Below are 19273 nucleotides of genomic sequence, written 5' to 3'. Positions count from 1 at the left end.
CAAATGGAGGCCTGGATGTCTAAGTGCTCTGCCCGTGTTCACAGCGCTGGTGAGCAGCGGGTTGGAGACCGGAGCCCTGCACATCCACAGCACTGTTCCCGAACCCGTATTACAGTTGTTGCTTTATTTTCCTGGTGGCACGTTAGCTGCGCACATGTCTGTGTCCTCCCCCCCACCCCTCACATTCCCGTGTTCTGTTCCGGGGCCCTCATTCTGGCTCACGGTTGGCACTCAATGTAACATTTGCCACAGATATGCATGGCTCAGTCTCACCGACCCTCACTGGGGAGAAAGAGCTCATGGAACACACATGTGTCCTGATGATTTGGCATGCAAGTGATGAAACACATTTGTGTTAATAAATTTGTGCTTTACCTGCATCCATGTGTATGCGGTTTATAGAATTTATCAACCAAACTGAGACACCTTTATTCTGGACACATGCTAAGTTGGATCTGCAGACAGCAGGCATAAGCCAGGACTGTGTCAGGCGCATGCTGTCATAGGTCTAGTGTCCTGGCTGAGCGTCATATGTCTGGCTTCAAATCCTGGCTCTTCTAATGGCTAGTTGTGAGTGGGTGCAAGATCCTGCCCTTACGAAATAGGGTCGATACAAGCTGGCCTTTACTGAGTGCTTCCTATATGCCAGGTACTTCTCTCAGCACTTTATGTCTGGCAACGATGAATTCTCCCAACAACCTGATAGGTATAGTTGTTATAAGGTGCGATTCTAATAATGCAGATCTCACTCGTGAAGATGTTGAGACTCAGAAGGGTAAAATAACCCACCCAAAGTCACACAGTTAGTAAATGGCAGAGTTGGGAGTTGACCCTCAGTCCAATCCCGGAGTCCATGCTTCCAGGCACGATGCCTCGTTACCTGTCAAAGTTCTCACTGTAGAGAAGAGTTGAGAATATGAAAAGGGATAATGAAAGTAATACAGTGCCTGGAATATAGTTTGCAGCCAATAGATGTTAGTTGTTATTATAATAATTACTATTAATGCATGTTCTTTGGGCCTTTTGTGTTTGCCAGCTGTGCACTGGTTCATGAGCAGTCAATCCACAGCAGAACTGTGCCCGGAGACCTGGCTCAGGTGGGTTAAATGCAGGGCCAGGGCGAACACTGGGTCTCTTCACTGACAAACGGTCCCGTTCAGTCACCAACTGCTAATTTGCAAGCAGGAAGAGTAACTCCTCGGTGCCAGTATTTTGTGCATACACTGCCCTCTGCCATCAGCCCCGGGTACTGCACCTTCCAGCCCTGTGCCTCTGGAGGAAAGATTCTTCCCTAAAACGGAGAGGGTGTGGGATGATCTTGGACAGGCTCTGTGCCCACCGTGGAGCTGCCAGCTGGAGGAGATGCTGTTTCGCTCCCTGGCGTGACCAGGCTGGCCCAGCCTCCCTGTTGCCCAGGCCCTGGCTTCTGTCTCCCCTCCCTCTCCTGTCCCATCTCTCCTCTCACAGGATTGGGGGGTAGGAACTGTGGTAGTGCTGGCGTTGCCGCAGCCCGAACCTCTTTCAGGACCTTCAGACAGCTCTTCCTTGACAGGCACCTGAAAATCTTGGTGCTGGTCAGGAAGTCCTGGAGTGAGAGTCCCCGTCCCTCAGCAATACTGTCCTCTAGCCTCACCTGCATGGTAGCAAACCTCCTGCCCTGGCTGCAAGGGGGACCCTCTGAGATGTCAATACGACACCCTACCCCCGCCCCAGTGCAGTAGATGATCCGGGCATGGAGGCACTGGTGAGACACAGCCAAGGGGCTACAGAGGAAGGAAGGGATCAGAGCTGAACACAGACAGCCTGGGAAGGCTTCCTGTAGGAGGTGAAGGGGACATGACTTGTTGGAGACCGGGAGTGTCTTAAGATGTTTTAGGTCTCATCTGGCAGCTGCTCTGAGGTTTGAGCTGCCCTTTGCCAGCTGCCTCTATTTCCCTCCCAGGTCCTCCAACACTCCTGCCATCTCAGGACGACCGCCACTTGTAGGACTAACCCTCTGCTTATGGCACCATCCCTCAGCCCTTAGACTCACATTCGGCAAGTGCTGCACAGATCAGAGAGACGCTGAGGGTCTCTCCTCTCCTGCAGACCAATTTCCACCGCCCTGGCCCTCCCTCCCTGCTTGGTGCACTTCCACACCACACGCCCTTGTATATTCGGTCCCTCTTCGAGGCTCATCACCTGAATCCCTCCTTCTTAACTTCCAATCCATCCATCCCCAGGAGGGCTCTAAGGGAGTCCAGAGCCTTCTGGCTGGAACTCCAGATGCAGCACCAAGTTCTAGATTAAAGCTGCTCCCCACTCAGCGGACCTGAAAGAACCATAGCTCGGTGGCTCCAGGCTGGAGTGTGTCTGTGAGGACACACACTTTGCAGTCAGCCAGTCGAGAGTTTGTTTCTTTTGCCACTTATCATTGCCACTTGGGCAACTCAGTCTCCCGGCTCCTCTGTTTCTTCATGTGTAAAATGGGAAAAATAATAAGAGTATTGACTTTGTAGGATTGGTATGAGGATGAAATGAATTAAAATGTACTCAGTAGGCCCTCAACCAGTGATCACTCCTTGTCTACACCCAAGGCATGACCGTCAGGATCACTTCCAGCTGGATTCCAATCCCAGGCCGGCAGCTCTTCCCCCTTTCTCCTCTGCCCTCCTGGCCCACGTCCATTTCCAGAAGGTTCTGACCCATGGCTGCTGGTCCCTCGCAGCCCTTTCCTTGGCTCTCTGTTATGACATGCATCCCCACCCTTGCTCCACGCTGCCCCTCTTTTCCCTTTCCCTTAACTGGGAGCCAATGTGCCCCGGCCCTCCGTGTTCCCTGGCTCACATTGCAGACCACTTGCATCCTGGCAGCCGTCGCTCTCCTTCACTCTCTGATTTGCAGGCTCTTTTCACAACCAGCTTCCTGAACCCACAACTGCGTGTCACACCTTGTAGCCCAGACATAACGTCCCACTTGCTTCAATGGGTGTGGCCCAAGACACCGGGGAGATGGGGGCTTGATCTCGAGGCCTCCTTCTCTACAAAGGGGAGTGGACGGAACTCTCTGAAGGGGCTCGGCTGTGGTCTCAGCTCCAGATGGAGGAGCTCACAGGCTGACCCCAGCCTCAGGTGCCAGTGTTGAGTGTCACCTCAGCCCCACCTGCCTGAGCCCCTAAGTCCGTGGCAGGCTTGCATCCTGGAGGGTGGAGCTTAGGTCCCTCTGCCCAGCGGTGAAGAGGTTCCCTGTGGCCAGCAGGTAACTCATCCCTTCCACCCCGGCTGGGGCTGGATGGAAATGCCTGTCATGTATCCACTGGGGGCGCAGGCCAAGCCCCTGTCTCCAGCCTCCGGGCTCATTCTCCTCCCTCTCTATGCTTGGGCTCCTCCCCTTAGGACCAACCCCTTCCTCCCCACTGCCCAGGGAGCTAGAAAATCTCCCTTTTCCTAAAACACCCATTCCTTATTTCTTATACTTCTTTCTGGACTTCCTACTTTTAGATTTTTTGCCTCCCGGTTCCTACTTTGCCTGTGGTCATCCAGGTCCCTTGGTGCTACTGCCCTGCTGGGTGTTCCTCCCCTTCTCCTGTCCCTCTCCTAACTCCTGTCCCTAGGACCCCGCAGGCTCAGTTATAACATGGACACAGGGAAGGGGGGATGGCTATTCCCCTCACACCTGAGGCAGGTGTCCCCAGCCCACCACTCCGGCTTCTCCCTATTGGATGCGACATGGATGGGCTGTTCTGTCCCGTTTGAGGACTTGTCAGTAGGATGACTGGCTTAATTACAGCCTGCCTCACAAAGCCCGCTTGTTTGTTTTGGAAATGGGCAAAGGAAGAGGCAGATCAAGCATCAGACTTCACAGCCACCATCAAAAGATTAAGGCATTGCCCCCGGCCTCCCTGTTCTCTTTCAAAAGAAGAGTCATGCAACAAAGGGGCTTGGGGGTCAGAAAATACAATGCAAACTTCTTCCAGAAGGGGCTGGGGTTAGCGGGGTGGTCTGAGGTGAGGAGATGGATGGAATAATAGAAGCATGGGGGCTGGTGGTATTTTGAAAAGAGCAAATGAAAGCCAATGTGTCCTTCCCAGAGCAAGACGGCTCTTGTCTCCACATACCTCTGTGCATTTGAGCTGAGGAAAGCTTTGGGGATGACTAGGCAGGGGGTGGGGTGGAGTTTTAAAGAGTCCAGAGCGCTTTTCTTTCTAAAAAAAGGAGAGAAAGAGAACTAAAGCGTGCTTGATCTCCACTGCAGGGCTGGGGGTCTATCCAGCCGTGAAAGCCTTAGGAGCCAGAGTAGGAGGAGAGAGAAAGAATCAAGAATGAGGAGTTTAGTGAGGCATATCCACGAGGTGTTGAAGGCTAAGGATACTCAGGCTGCGTACATTGAAAACTAGTCTGCAGATCCCCAAGCCAGAGGGCAGCGGCGCCGGGCAGAGTTCCTAGTGGACGGAGCCCAGAGTGGGCAGAGGCGGGTGGCGGGGGTCCATCACTTTCTTTCAGGAGCTCAGAGAGGAAAAGACCCAGGGGACTGGAAGTCAGAGCGCAGGCCTGGAGAAGTAGGTGACAGCACGGGGATGGGGGTGGGGGAAGCCAGGAGACCCTGATGACCCTCCCCCTGGGAGCAGGGAGAATTCTGGCCAGAGGCTCCCACTCACCTGTATAACACCAGCCTATCCTCGAGATTCGGGCAGGCACCAGGGCTGTCCTGAGGGCTGTGCGGGCTGTGCCCGGCACTAGGGCCCGGCGAGGGGGTGAGTGGGGGCTGAAATCCAGCTGTGCACTCCGGTGAAGGGCTGCATCTGCACAGAAGAAGAACTGGCACAAAGGCGCCTTAAGGTCCCTGCAGCCACTTGGCTAAACTGCTCTGACATTTGTCTCCTGAGCTGGACTGCAGCAGAGGGAAGGAAGGAGATGCTGGTGCTGAGGAGAGGATGTGGGGAAGGTCTGAGACTCAGAGATAGGGTTTGTGGAGAGACGGTAGAAAGTTCTATGAGACCAGCTGTGATAAGGAAGCTGCCGCCAGGTTTCAGGTCACTGAACATCCTCTGCTAAGTTTTAATAAACAGAAGCTTACTGCACAATGTCTTCTACCCTAATGGTCACCAAGAAGTGGGAATTTTGCCCACGCTGACTGCCTGTCTGGGTTTTCACTCAATACAGTGTCTTATAACAGGACTTGAATAAATGAGAGTGGAATTGAATTTAAATTGATGCCACCCAGCTACCTGTTTTCTTAATAATCTAGGGAATTCATGTTGACAAGTGTGTGTTGGGTGCAGGGGACGAAGGACCAGTAAGGATGGAGAAAGGCCAGTGAACTGCCTGCGCATGTAAGTTTCACAGACTTGGAGAGTTATAACTTCAGTGACCCCCATAAACTACTAGAGAATTTGGTACTCTCTACTCTGTGATATGGTGGGTGATGATAAAGTGATCAACTGTCCAGATTTTCCAGAACTGTCCAGGTTGTGGCATGGAAAGTCCCATGTCTTACTTGGAAAACCCCTCAGTCCCAGGCAATCCGGGATAGTTGGCCACCCTACAAAATAGTCTTTAGCTGCTTCAGTCATCTTGCTTGGGGTGCTTGCCTTCGTCTTTTGTGCCCAGCATTGCCCCTTTCCCTTTTTGCAATCACAGAACTTTCTGCTTCAGTCTCAGAACATCCTGTCCCATCCACCGTGTCCCCAGCCCTGTGTCTAGGGCCCAGATTGCAACTGTGAGCTCGACCCAAGCTTTCAGTCCCATCTGCTGTTGGACTTGATACCCTAGGACACAGGGAATTTCATGTCAGGAATGTGAAGGGTGTTGGGAGGGGGCGTGGGGAGAGAGGGAGAAAAGCAGAAGAACTCTCTTGCTTGAGTTAGCTAACTTTGGACGAGAATGGAAAAACAAGCTCCTTTCAAACTGGTTCAGACAGGCTGAGAGGATTCTGTTTGTGCACTGAGCTCATTTTCTTTTTTTTTTTTTGAACAACTTGTCCAGAGAAGAACTGGGGATTTAATGATTTTGACTAGTTCTGTGACTGTTCAGCACCCTATGCTGCCTCTTTGTAAGTGGCGTGCTGCCTCGCTGTAAATACCGGGGTGAGGCTTGTTGGGAGATAGTTTGCCCGTGGGAACTTCAGGAGGAAATCAGCCAAAAGTCAAGGTCAGCCCCTTGAAATCCTGCCAGTCCCAGGCCACTTTATAACTGTTCCCCGGGGGTAGATCCTGTGTCAAGGCCAAACACTCGATTTTCTACCTGCCTTGCTACCCCACCACTGCTGGGCTATGAAGGGACCACTTAAACAATTGAGAGGGGAGCTTGCTCTCAACACGTGGACCAGGAGGCTGACTTGAGCCCTGCGAAATATCACTGGGCATCCCAGGAGCATCGTCCCGGCGCCTACGCCGTGTTAACCTAGGGGCAACTAGTCAACACCACCCGAGCCCAACTGTTGACACCGAGGGACCAAAGGACTGCTGCCAACCACCTGTCAGGACAACAACTCACTTTTGGCCCTGAGCTCATTTTCAAAGGGAAAGCAGAGAACTCAGTTTCGTGTCCTTTCCATTCTAAGGTGCTGTGGTTTGCCCCCAAGTCTTATTACCCTTCAAGCTTCCTTCAAGAATCCTTCAAGCTTCAAGCTTCTTTTTCTTTCATTAATTACCTTCTACAGAATGCTGACTTCCTTGACTGTGTCCAGGAATAGTCAAAAGGCCAATGGACTAGAGAAAAAAGACCTTTGGTATCCATTCTCAAACCAAGCAGCCATGACTTCGATAAGGTCCATTTGGGACTATTGGTGGCACTGCCTTCTATTCCCCTCCAATGTGGTGTGCTCTGCAGAGCAGGGCTCTTACCCTCCAGGAGTAGCTTTAACCAAGATGGTGGGAGATTATGGTGCACATGGGCTCAGCTCCCTCAAGGCTCCCTGGGCTACCAGTCTCCCCGATGGATCTCCTTCTGCAACCCAGAGCCTGTTTGTCAATCGGAAGCACAGGCTCTGTGAAGTTTCTTCCCCCGAGGACCCTTACATGATTCCACACTGTTTTCAGGGAGAAGGGAAGTGTCTTGGCCTGCTCTGTCATCTTTCTCCCATCAACCTCTGCTTCCCAAGTCAAACCTTCCCCTGCAGCCCTCCTGGGCTACTCACTGCCTCTGGGATGCACTGTTGCATCTGTCCAGTCTGGCCCACCTTCCCATTCCCAACCCCTGCCCCAGAAAGCCCAATGTATTTTATTCTGATTTTTTTTAAAAAAGCAGAATTTCAATAATGCCTTGTCTGAGTCACTCATTTAAACATATGGAATTAAACTATAGCAATAACAACAGCAAAACAACTTTCACGTGCTTATATTTTGTCTCCTGTTCAATTTCAATCTCTTGGAAAGAAGGAGAGGGTCTTAGATGTTTCTCGTTCGATGTCTAGCATAGAGCAATTCACATAGTAGCACTCAATTTTCTACTTATTGAATGAACCAATCTCTTCAAGCCTTGGGACACACATTAGTCCAGTGAACTCAAAGACTGGGGTGTGGAGTGTGGTGACTAATTAGAGAGTAGCCAGCACGGTGAAGATTGGGACTGTCAGAGATCCTACTGTGTAGCAAAGGCAATTCCCTGCAATTAAATCGCCTGGGAGGGTAGCTGTGCTTGGTCACGCTCACAACACTGTTACGAGGAAATTCCCCTCTGCCTCTTCCTTTTTCTTCTATGTTATAACCACCACCACCATGGCCATCACCATCCTCACCATCAATTGACTCTCAATTGCCCAGCCCCCAGCGCAGGACTAGACCTACACCCCAGCTCCTCAACAAGACCGGGTAACAGGGAGATGGGTTCTCTGGGGAGGAAGCCTGGGGTTTTGCGAGGAGCCCTCTCTGGACAAACCCGGCCATTTCCCCTGCGCTTTACTGATAGATAAGCAAGAAAGAGGCAGCCCTGGAAAAATAAAGCTAGAAGATCTCTGAAGGGGATCACTCTCCACGTCCCTAATTATGAGCACAGATAAACGCCCGATTAGACCCCTCGAGTCTGCAAGGACAGCATATTCCACTCGCTATCAGAACTGCTTTGTTGCTGCAAAGGGCTTGGAGATGTCTGTTCCCCAAACTGTCCACAGCCCCAGGCCCTTCAGCAGGAGGAGAGGAGATAGAGGAGAGACGCCCTTTTCTGGTGTCCAGGGATGGACAGGAAGAAAGGAAGCCGTGCTCCGGGTGCCCCATCGAGTGTTCTCTATCTGTTCGTGACTGCATTTCTCCAGCTCTGCCAACTCCATCTTTGCCACCGTGAGCCGGCAACTGAACATCAAGTCTGGTGGTGACAAGGGTGGCTTCAGTGGGCACTCGGCAGTGGGGCTGAGGAAGGCTGCGGGCAGTGTGGCTTCTTATTTATTTATTTTTTTAACTTTTGGGTTTATTTATTTATTTATTTATTTATTTATTTATTTATTTATTTATTTATTTATGGCTGTGTTGGGTCTTCGTTTCTGTGCGAGGGCTTTCTCTAGTTGTGGCAAGCGGGGGCCACTCTTCATCGCGGTGCGCGGGCCTCTCACTATCGTGGCCTCTCTCGTTGCGGAGCACAGGCTCCAGACGCGCAGGCTCAGTAGTTGTGGCTCACGGGCCCAGCCGCTCCGCGGCACGTGGGATCCTCCCAGACCAGGGCTCGAACCCGCATCCCCTGCATTGGCAGGCAGACTCCCAACCACTGCGCCACCAGGGAAGCCCCCAGTGTGGCTTCTTACCGTGCAGCTGGCAAAGGAGCTGGGGCTGGCTTCGGCAGCTGAAGCCTCTACATTCTCGGAGGGAATAGGTGTATTTCCCTCAATGTGGCTGGTAACAGCGTTCGGACTGGAGGTTACAGTTTTGGGCTTAGCTCTGGGTATGGAGGGGGCCGGGCCAGTGGTTTTTGCCGGCAGCATGTTTGGCAGTGTGGCCCTGGGGCCCATGTGCCCATCCATGTGCCCACCTGGGAGCATCACCAGGTCACTGTCAACAAGAGCCTCCTGGCCCCCCTCAATGTGGAGATGGACCCCGAGATCCAGAAGGTGTGTGCCCAGGAGTGGGAGGAGATCAAGGCGCTGAACAAGTTTGCCTCCTTGATCGACAAGGTGGGTCTCCCAGGAGGATAAAACAGTCCAGTGAGATGTGAGTGATTCCATGCTGCCTGGGAGTGCACGGGGCATTGTGGATAGAAAGGTTGCTGCTGGACCTCAGGAAGGGCGGTGTGATCATAGCAGGGAGAAGAACAGACCTGTGAGCTAGGTGGCACGAAGGAATAAATGAATGTGCTGCTTTCTTCGGGGATTTTACAGAGAAGGGTGGGAAATTGGGTGAAGGGTAGCCCTACCTTGAGAAAGAAGTGATGGGAATCTGGAGAACAGCTGGATGCATCTCCGGCTCTTTAAGGCAGATGAATGGCTGATAGAATCAGCACTAATCAGGGGGAAAGGCTCATGGTGTAGAACAAACCCTTAGCTGAGACAGAGGAAGAGCACCTCCTGCGGGCTGGGTCAGGCAACAGAAGAGCCCTGTGGAATCTCCTTCTTCAGTGGGTTTTCAGTGATGATTGGTTTTATTCAAAAGGCTATGGAAGGAGCACTTGTAAAGGGTCTTGTTTGCATGGAATTCCATGAGTGGAGAGTCAGGACTGGAGCCAAGTGACTTTAGGAAAATCTATATAACCGGGGAGGGGGACGGTCAATGGAGTTCTCCACAGGACACAGTAGCATCCGTGTGATTCCAGGTGCGGATCCTGGAGCAGCAGAACCAGGTGCTGGGGACCAAGTGGGGGCTGCTGCAGCAGCTGGACCCGAACAACTGCAAGAACAGCCTGGAGGCCATCCTCGAGGGCTGCACCAGCAACCTGCGCAAGCAGCTGGAGACGCTGTCCGGGGACCGGGTGAGGCTGGACTTGGAGCTGAAGGGCATGCGGGACCTGGTGGAGGACTACAAGAAGAGGTGAGTGGGCCCAGCCAAGGTCATGGGTCATGTTCTTAAAGGTTCCTGGGCTCACCCAATCTCTGTGCCACTTTTTAGGAGGGGAGGGAACAAGCACCCAGGGTCAGGGGCTCACACCTCTCCTCTGACTGTGGGGGAAGGACCCCCCCTTGTTTGATGAGAACTTCCTACCTGGTTGATGGGAAGAAGTTCCTTTGCTCATTGATCCACTGATTGGTTCAGTGACTGGTTTGGGGAACCTGGATATTTTCCTAGGATCCAGAGAGTGGAATGAAAATGAGGCAACTCAGGGACACGGTACTGCCACCACCAGCCCCTGCAGTGCTCACTTCCGGGAGATCCTGCGGGGACTCTGCATCCCCAGCACTTGCCTGGCCAGTGGGAAGAGTAGATCACTTGGCCGAGAGGACTGAGACCTCTGCTATCTTCTCTCCTTGCGCACAGGTATGAGATGGAGATTAATCGGCGCACGGCAGCTGAGAACGAGTTTGTGGTGCTCAAGAAGGTGAGGGAGAGAAGAGCCTACGGACTCTGGTTTCCCTCGAATCCCCATCCTAAACAACCCTGCTCAGGACTCCAGCCCTGGCCTCCTGGGGAGGGACTGGTGCCTGAATGGAGATGGAGTCGTATTCTGGCCTCTAGCAAGAAGGAGAAGACACACACCCAGGAAATGGACAGAGGCAGACAGGAGAAAATCTGGTCTGGAAATTGGGAAACTCTGGTCCAGCTCAGCCTTCCTGTGTGACTTGAGGAAACTCACTCTACCTGTCTGGGCTTTGTTTTCTCCAGGTGTAACAGAGGAAGAGCAGACCCCTTCTTCTTTCCCTATTTCCAAAGATGCAGTGAATAGGAGAGAAAAGCAATATTGAGGGATTTTATTCATCAACATGTTTCCCTTTGTGGGCAAAAATAGGAAATCAAATGGTTTCTGGGGCAGGGACAGGACAGCAGATGGGATGAGGGTTGTATTGACCAATGGCTCTGGGTGCCTCTCAGCAGGATGCAGATGCAGCCTACAAGGTCAAGGTGGAGCTCCAGGCCAAAGAGGACTCTCTGGACAAAGATATCAAGTTCCTCAAATGTCTGTATGATGCGGTGAGGACACTCCCACCCCTCCCCCACCCGCCTCTTTCCAGCTGAGGGCTTCACTTGGCTCTTCTAAGGAGATGCCAATAGGAGGGATTTAGGATAAACAGAATGTAGGGTGTTTTAATGGAAAAGTGCAAAACCCTGCACTGGGAGACCACGGAAGTATACGATTCTGGTCCCCAGAGGCTATACACACAGGAGACAATCTCATTGGGACCATGATAATGACCCCATGAGGCAAAAATGACCCCGTGAGGTCCTACTAAAACACAGATTCTTGATACTGTGAATTGCAGGAAATGCCTCCCACAACCTGCTACCCACGCAGGGTCCATCCTGCCATGTGAGCCTCTCCCTTGGCTCCAACAGACAGATTTGGGGGGTAAAATCCACACATCTATGGCCATTTTGACAAGAGTACCAAGACCACCCAGTGGAGGAAAACAATATCTTCAACAGATAGTGCTGGGACAATTCGATTCCTACAATGCAAAAGAGTGAAGTTGGACCCCTATTTCACACCATATACAAAATTAACTCAAAATGGATTAACAACTTAAATATAAGAGCTAAAACCATAAAACTCTTAAAACAAAATGTAGGGGATCGGATTTGGGAGTATATTCTTAGATATGGCACCGAAAGCACAGGCAACCAAAGAGAACATAGAGAAATTGGACTTCATTAAAATTAAAAATTTCTATACATCAAAGGACGTTACCAAGAAAATGAGAAGACAGCTTACAGAATGAGAGAAAATATTTGCAAATCATGTATCTGATTAGGGTCTAGCACCCAAAACATATAAAGAACTCCTACAACTCAATAACAAAAAGACAACCCAATTTAAAAATGAGCAAAGGAATTTAATGGACCTTTCTTCAAAGAAGATATACAAATGGCCAACAAGCACATGAAAAGATGCTCAACATTATTAGTCATCAGGGAAATGCAAATCCAAACCACAAATTGGTACCACATCACACACACTAGGATGGCTATAATAAAAAATAATGGAAAATAAAAAGTGTTGGCAGAGGTGTGGAGAAATTGGAACATTTTTACGTTGCTGGAGGGGATGTAAAATTGTTCAGCCACTGTGGAAAACATTTGGACACTTCCTCGAAAAGTTAAACATAGAAATGTCATACGATCGAGCAATTCCATTCCTAGGTCTACATCCAAAAGAATTGAAAACAGGTGCTTAAGCAAATATGTGTATGTGCATGGTCATAGCAGCACTGTTCACAATAGCCAAAGGTGGAAATAGTCTGCTATGGTCTGCGTGTGTGTCTCCCCAAGATTCATGTGTTAAAATCCTAACCCCCAAAGGTGATGGTATTAGGAGGTGGGGCCGTTGGGAGGCGCTTACGTTATGAGGGTGGACCCTCATGAATAGGATTAGTGTTTTAATAAACGAGACCCCACAGAGCTCCCTGGCCCTTTGCACCATGTGAGGACAGAGCAAGAAGGCACTGGTTATGAATCAGGAAAATGGTCCTCTCCAGAATTCGACCATGCTGGTGCCTTCACATTGGACTTCTCAGCCTCCAGAACCCTGAGAGAGAAATTGCTATTGTTTATAAGCTGCCAGAATGGTATTTGTTAATAGTAGCCTGAAAGGACTAAGACACAGCCCTAATGCCCATCAATGTCTGAATGGATGAAAAAATTGTGGTATATACTTTACAATGGAATATTATTCAGCCATAAAAAGGAAGGAAGTACATGCTACAGTGTGGATAAACTTTGAAAACATTCTGCTAAGTGAAAGAAGCCAGACCCCTAAGGTCACATATTGTATGATTCCATTCATATGAAATGTCTAGAATAGGTAAATCACAGAGGTTTGGTGATTGCAGGGATTGGGGTAGGGGGGATGAGTAGGGCCCGCTAGTGGGTACTGGGTTTCTTTTTGGGGTGATAAAAATATTTGGAACTAGATAGAGGTGGTGGTTGCACAACTTTGTGAATGTACTAAATGCCACTGAATTTTCACTTTAAAATGGTTATTTTTATGGTATGTGAATCTAACTTAAATAAAAAATAAAATTGTGGGGGAGTAGCAGAGAAGAGGCCAGAGAAACTGTGTGCCTGGAGTTGGCTCCCAGCCTTTCTCACCATATGTCAGATAGCAACCTGGAATACAGATAGGGCGAGCAGTGGCGCCCAGTAGAAAGATGGAGATAACTTTCCCTCCATTCGATTGGCAGAGGGCAAGCCTGGGGGTTGGGGGACCTCTGTCTTCATCTGTCTCTGGTATGTGGCAAATGCCTGGCCCTGAATGCTTGCTCAGTTATTGCAGAATAAGTCACTGATGCAAAAGAGGATGGCAGTCACAATGTCTGTGCCCTGTCTCCTGGAACCTCCTCCACTGTTTCCTGCCTCTCCTCCCTGTGCCTTTCCTTCTGCCTCTGACCTTCCCATTTTCTGATCTTTGCAAACGCCCCAAGCTTGCTTCCAAGCCTGGTGTAGTGTGAGGCTTTAACTGATTCATCCACGTTCATTGGTTGAGAAAGTCCCATTAAAACGGATGCTCTGGGCTTCCCTGGTGGCGCAGTGGTTGAGAATCTGCCTGCCAATGCAGGGGACACGGGTTCGCGCCCTGGTCTGGGAAGATCCCACATGCCGCGTAGCGACTAAGCCCGTGAGCCACAGCTACTGAGCCTGCGCGTCTGCAGCCTGTGCTCCGCAACAAGAGAGGCTGCGATAGTGAGAGGCCCGCGCACCGCGATGAAGAACGGCCCCCACTTGCCGCAACTGGAGAAAGCCCTCACACAGAAACGAAGACCCAACACAGCCATAAATAAATAAATAAATAAAATATTAAAAAAAAAAACAAAAAAAAAAACGGATGCTCTGGGCTTCCCTGGCGGCGCAGTGGTTGAGAATCTGCCTGCCGATGCAGGGGACACGGGTTCGAGCCCTGGTCTGGGAAGATCCCACATGCCGCGGAGCAACTGGGCCCGTGAGCCACAATTACTGCGCCTGCGCGTCTGGAGCCTGTGCTCCGCAACAAGAGAGGCCGCGATAGTGAGAGGCCTGCGCACCGCGATGAAGAGTGGCCCCCGCTTGCCGCAACTAGAGAAAGCCCTCGCACAGAAACGAAGGCCCAACACAGCCAAAAATAAATATAAATAAATAAAAATAAAAAAAAAAAAACAGCGGGTGCTCTGACCTTGAGAAGTCACCTGGTCCACCCTCTTACCCGTGGGAAGGGATATTCTTTCTTGCTTTCATGGTCTCAGGGATGTTGAATGAATGAATGAATTTGATCCCCTCAATTGGTTTCCAGCTGGGAGTCACCACATTCCCCATTATTAAAAAAGAATATAATAAAAACAGGACAATCTGATCTCAACTGTGTGCCACTAACAGAGAGGAATGGAGACATGGAGAGCTGAAAGCGATAGCTAGTCTACTATGGGGCCCATTGTCGGGTGGGCTGTCAACAGAAACCGGGGTACACACGCATAGACACGTGCTCATTGGCTCACAGACTCAAGTCTACGGAAGATACTCAAAATACTTAACAACTGGTATAATCAGGCGCCAACTCATCAAAGTAGTTGTCAGCCACAGACAACCGAGACAGCCATGCCAGTCCCTGGGCACCACTCTGCTTAAGTTCGTGTTCACGACCACCCGCCTGTAGATGTGGACCCCCACGTGGCCTCTGACACATATGGGAGAACGTCTTTCAGCTGGTGAGCAGTGCTCACAATTCCTATCATGAACCCGAGCCTGGGTCCAAGGAGCAGAGAGCATCGCCTGGCCTCAGAGGGAACTGTTAGGCTGGAGAGATGCACACAGCACCTGGGCAAGAGGGTTGTGTGCAGAAAGGTGCAGCTGACCCAGGGAGGGCTTGGGGGAGGTTTCTTAGAGGAGGGGTGTCTTGGTTTGTCTTAAAGGATAGGACAAGCCTGTCCTGGTGGGCAGGAGGCTGGAAGAACAGCCCAGAGCATGTCATCAGGGAAAAGTATGATGCATGTGAGAAACATGCAATCGTCTCATAAGCACACCTACCCAAGTCCTGAAATGACAATTGTCTTCAAAAGAGTAAAGCAGGCTGAGAAGGGGAGCGGGGTGGGGGTCAGTTCCGCTGCCTAGAGAGTCTGGGACAGGAAGAAGAGTGCGGGAACAGTGAGTGCTGGTGAGCTCAGTTTTTCACACCGTGCAGGCACCTGCACTGGACATTTGCACATGAGAAAGCCAGGACAGTGTAGAGGCTACGAGCACAGATGGTAGCCAGGCTGCCTGGGCTGAACCCTGGCTCAAATCCTGGCTCAGCTACTCACTAGCTGTGCAACCACCAGTAAGTTACTTAACTTGTGCCTCAGTATCTTCATCTGTAAAATGGGGATAACAACAGCACCTGCCTCACAGGGCCGCTGTGAGCATTAAATGAGTTAATAATATATGTGTAGTGCTTAGAGCAGCGCCCAGCAGAGCTCACACTGTGTGTTAGCTATTATCATTACCATCATCATTATTATTTACAAGGTGCCTCCCATCCACCTCTGGGAGTAGGTGGAGCAGGTATTAGCACCCCCCTTTTTAGAGATGTGGAAACATAGGCTTAGGAAGTTGGGAGACCTGCCCGTGGTCACATGGCAGGACCAAGACCTGGGTCCTCAGAGTCCTGAGTCCACACACTTCGCCAGAGGCTTGGGGTGGGGCTGGAGGTAGGAGATGGCCAGCAAAACTCAAAGGAGATGGTTCCGGCCACGGAGCTGAGCAAGGAGGAAGCGAGGGGGACGGGGCTGCCCTGGAAGGCACCTCTCTGGCAGCCAAACAGCAGGACGGGAGCAGAGCTGAGTGTCTGGCAGGACAGTCCTCCTCGGCCTTTATATCCCAGCTCCTCTCGGGTGAGCTCACCTTCAGCCTTGCCAGCTGCAAACCTGCTGAACAGCTGTCCTGCCCCCAGGTGTGTGGCTCTGATTGTGGCCAAGCCCCCCAGGGACTGTGCTCCATCCAGCTAGCTTGGGGCTGAGTGCCCTGCCTGCCCGAAACTATAGGAGGATGTAGGGGGATGAGGACGGGGACCTGTGGGGGGATTCACAGAAAACATGCTCATTTCCTGGGTCCATCTGCTGAGGAGGGCTGGCAGGACCGGAGCTGATGTCATCCATATAGCCTAGCTCATTCTCCCTGATTTTGGAGGCAATTATTTGCTCAGAGAACCACTTGCCCCTTTCTCAGTGCCTCTAGCCTCACTCCCCACCCTCGCTCCTACTCACACAACAGCTAGATTGTGCTTCCTCAAACATGTATTGCTCAGGCTCTGTCTGGCTCAAGAACCCTCAATGGCTCCCTATCACTTGCCCCGTCACATGCACAGCTTGGGATCTGGGGTTCCCTCCACCTTTCACTCATAATCACTCCAGCCTGGAGGGTATTTCCCTCACGAATGCCCTTCCTCCTGCCAGCCTGGGTTGCTTTTACCACTCCTCACTGACAGTCTACCCAAGCCTTTTTACCTTAAAAGACTGGAATCCAAACCCCCTCCTCCTCCAGGCAGCCCTTGTGGATTCACTGTCCCCAGGTCTTGCCTCTCCTCTGTGCATTCCCCTTTCCTCTCACCCAGCAAATACCCTCTTTGATTGTACTAGATTTTCTTGCCTTTCTGTCTTTGAGGCCTTCTCTGGAAGCTTATAGAACCCCAGAATGCTGAGGGTGGGGAGCCAATGGGTCCTGTCTGAGGCCATGGAATTACACAAAGGTGCCAAATTGATCATTGTCACAGATGTAGAAAAAAAATACAAAGAAAGCTACAAATTATTTGTGTAAATTGAATAAAACATTTTGGCTGTAGAGCCAAGAGCCATAAAAATGTAATTTATTTAACAAGCAATGTAAATTTTCCTTGAATGTTCAAGCTAGATGTTCCTGGTAACTTGGGGGTTTGGTTCTCTGATCTGACACACTGCCTCCCACCAATTCACAGGTGAGCAAAACTGCAGCCCAGAGATATCCATGCCGGGCCAAGCATCGCTCAGAATTTAATTTCCACCCAGAAAACTGGGCAATACCCGATACTGCAATGGGCATGAGGGGAAGATTAAGCTGGGACGGGGGACGTGGTAGATCACATCCTCTCTCCCTCACCAGCTCGAGAAGTCTCCCAAAGCAGGGGGCTCTGTCTCCTCCTGCCTCTAAGTCTCCCCAGATCTCAGTTAAGGCTGGGGCAGGGCCTTTGTAACTTGGTGAACTGCGGCCCTGTTCTTCCCTTTTTTCCCTCCAGCAAAAACACCAGTAAGCACCCTAGGAGCCCCACCTGGACCCACCCTTCATCTTCTATCATCATCCTCATCAAAACATTGGGTGTTTCATTCCTAATGTCCAGTATCTAATTAACTAATTTATGCTAAGGTGTTCATGACTTGTTAATAGCTTGATGAGATGCTTTTCCCAGGGATACCTATGTTTGGAGGGATCCAGAAGCTAGGTTCTCTGAGGGTAGGATACTTTGTGTCACCTCCCTCAGTACTTGGTAGGTGCTCAGTGAGTGTCTGATAAAGGGATCAATATCAATATACTTAATGTTTGAAAAGTGCTTCCTATCAAGTCTTGTACTTAGCAAGCACTTATTAGACAGTGGCTATTATTATTTCTAATGGTGAATTTTCCATTATCAGAGATGTTCTGTGCGGAGAGATTCCCTGAGCCTGGGACCACTGGGAACACCAGCCCTTCCTTGTCCCCCAAGAGCAGATGACACCGTATGGGAATGTGCTGATCCAGAGGAGAGAAAGGAGGAGAGGAAGGAGGAGAGGAAGGAGAGAGAGGAGGAGAGGAGAAGACAGGCCGATTCCTAAATTCTCCTTCATGCTCTACTTTTGGTCATTGATTAACGTGTACTGGACATTGAAATATACCAGGCACTTGCCAAGGCTTTACGTGAATTAACACATGTAATCATCACAACTACACCATGAAGAGTTATGATCCCATTTAGAGCTGGGAAGTTGAGGCTTCGAGGGGTTAAGCAGCGCTGGGTGGTGGCGTGGAATTCAGACCTTGGGAGCCAGCTCCCGGAGCCTGGGCTGCTCCTACCTGGCGCCATTCGAGGTGGATGCAGGTGCAGAGGCTCCCAGAAGATGCACCATCCCTGCCGTGTGGTTGCTGCTCCAGCAGCTGTCAGTCCTCTCACACCTGGGAAGGGATGTCCAGAGGCTGGTCCTAGGCCCTGCGGGAAGGAACGGAGAGAGGAGTCGACCGGGGGCCATGGAACCCTTGCCCAGACCCCTGGCCCTAGGGAACATGGCAGCCTCCACCCAGGTGTCAATGGACAGAGAAGTCCAGGGTGCAGGAGAGCAAAAAGCAGCCAGGAAGGAGGTTGCTAGATGGGGCAGGGGGCAGGTCGGCAGCTGCAGGGACTTTGAAGGCTGGGCTGGGGAGCCGTCCTGCGCGTCAGAGAAACACACAGCGAGCAAAACCTTCAAGGGGACCACCCTCATGTGAGGACTGGATTCCAAGAGCTGAGACTGGCCTTTAGTGCTGTACCAGAGCTCCTGGGCACAATGCCTGGCACACAGCAAGTGCGCAATAGAGATTTGCTGAGGGAGAAGGGGAGGGACGGAGGAGCGCACCAGCAGGCACCTGATCTGGGAAACTTCAACTCTCCTGACGAAGGAAGCTGAGATGACGTGTGGTGCAGCCTCCAGAGGAAGCTCGTGGAAACTTCCCACAGATTCTCTGTCCTTCCAGCTCATGCCAAGAACATGCCAAGGGCTGAGGGAGATGGGAGAGTCAGGCTCTGCTGGCCCAGGAAGGCCTCTGCGGAGAGGCCGGGAGGGGCGAGCAGCAGCGCAAGAGGGAGAGAGGGAAGGATGGATGGAAGATGGAGAAGAGGGATGAGGCGGGATGGAGACAGGAGGTAGGAAGAGAGAAGGGAGGGAAAGAGAAGTTCTGGTGAACCATGCAGACAAGAGGGCAGGGGGAGGCTGGGGAGGAGATCAGGGGCCGGGGCGGGGGGGAAGGGATTCCAAGTTAACCCCCTAAACAAAGTGACAGCGAGCCCCACACCAGCCGGGCCCCAGATTCTCCTCCCTCCCGTGGCCACACCCAGCCGAGAGTCACAGCCCACCCACGGGCCCCCAGCAGGGATCTTTGGGCAACAGAAATCTCCAGGGGCCAGAGCCAGTCATGGGCAGAGCTGGGGCCACAGCAGCAGTGGCAATCATGGGGGAGGACTGGGGTCCACTGTGGAAGCCAGTGACCCAGGAGGGAGGGGGCGGCAGGCAGAGTCTGGGG

The 19273-nt window shown here is 51.4% G+C and overlaps 1 protein-coding gene across 1 annotated transcript; it reads left to right on the top strand.

Annotated features, from left to right (window-relative positions):
* The first annotated feature begins 681 nt into the window (after positions 1 to 681).
* LOC118902772 (keratin, type II cytoskeletal 74-like) lies at positions 682 to 17276 on the top strand. The gene is given in 10 exon segments (XM_036867450.1): positions 682 to 706; positions 1037 to 1097; positions 8230 to 8357; positions 8714 to 8874; positions 8876 to 8942; positions 8945 to 9078; positions 9714 to 9928; positions 10373 to 10433; positions 10928 to 11023; positions 17262 to 17276. Coding segments are annotated over 10 exon segments (963 nt in total).
* Positions 17277 to 19273: the final 1997 nt, after the last annotated feature.

The sequence above is a fragment of the Balaenoptera musculus genome, chromosome 10 (assembly GCF_009873245.2).
Source record: "Balaenoptera musculus isolate JJ_BM4_2016_0621 chromosome 10, mBalMus1.pri.v3, whole genome shotgun sequence".
Lineage (NCBI taxonomy): Eukaryota > Metazoa > Chordata > Mammalia > Artiodactyla > Balaenopteridae > Balaenoptera > Balaenoptera musculus.
The sequence above is the reverse complement of the archived record's forward strand: the minus strand, read 5'-3'. Positions and strand labels throughout refer to the sequence as shown.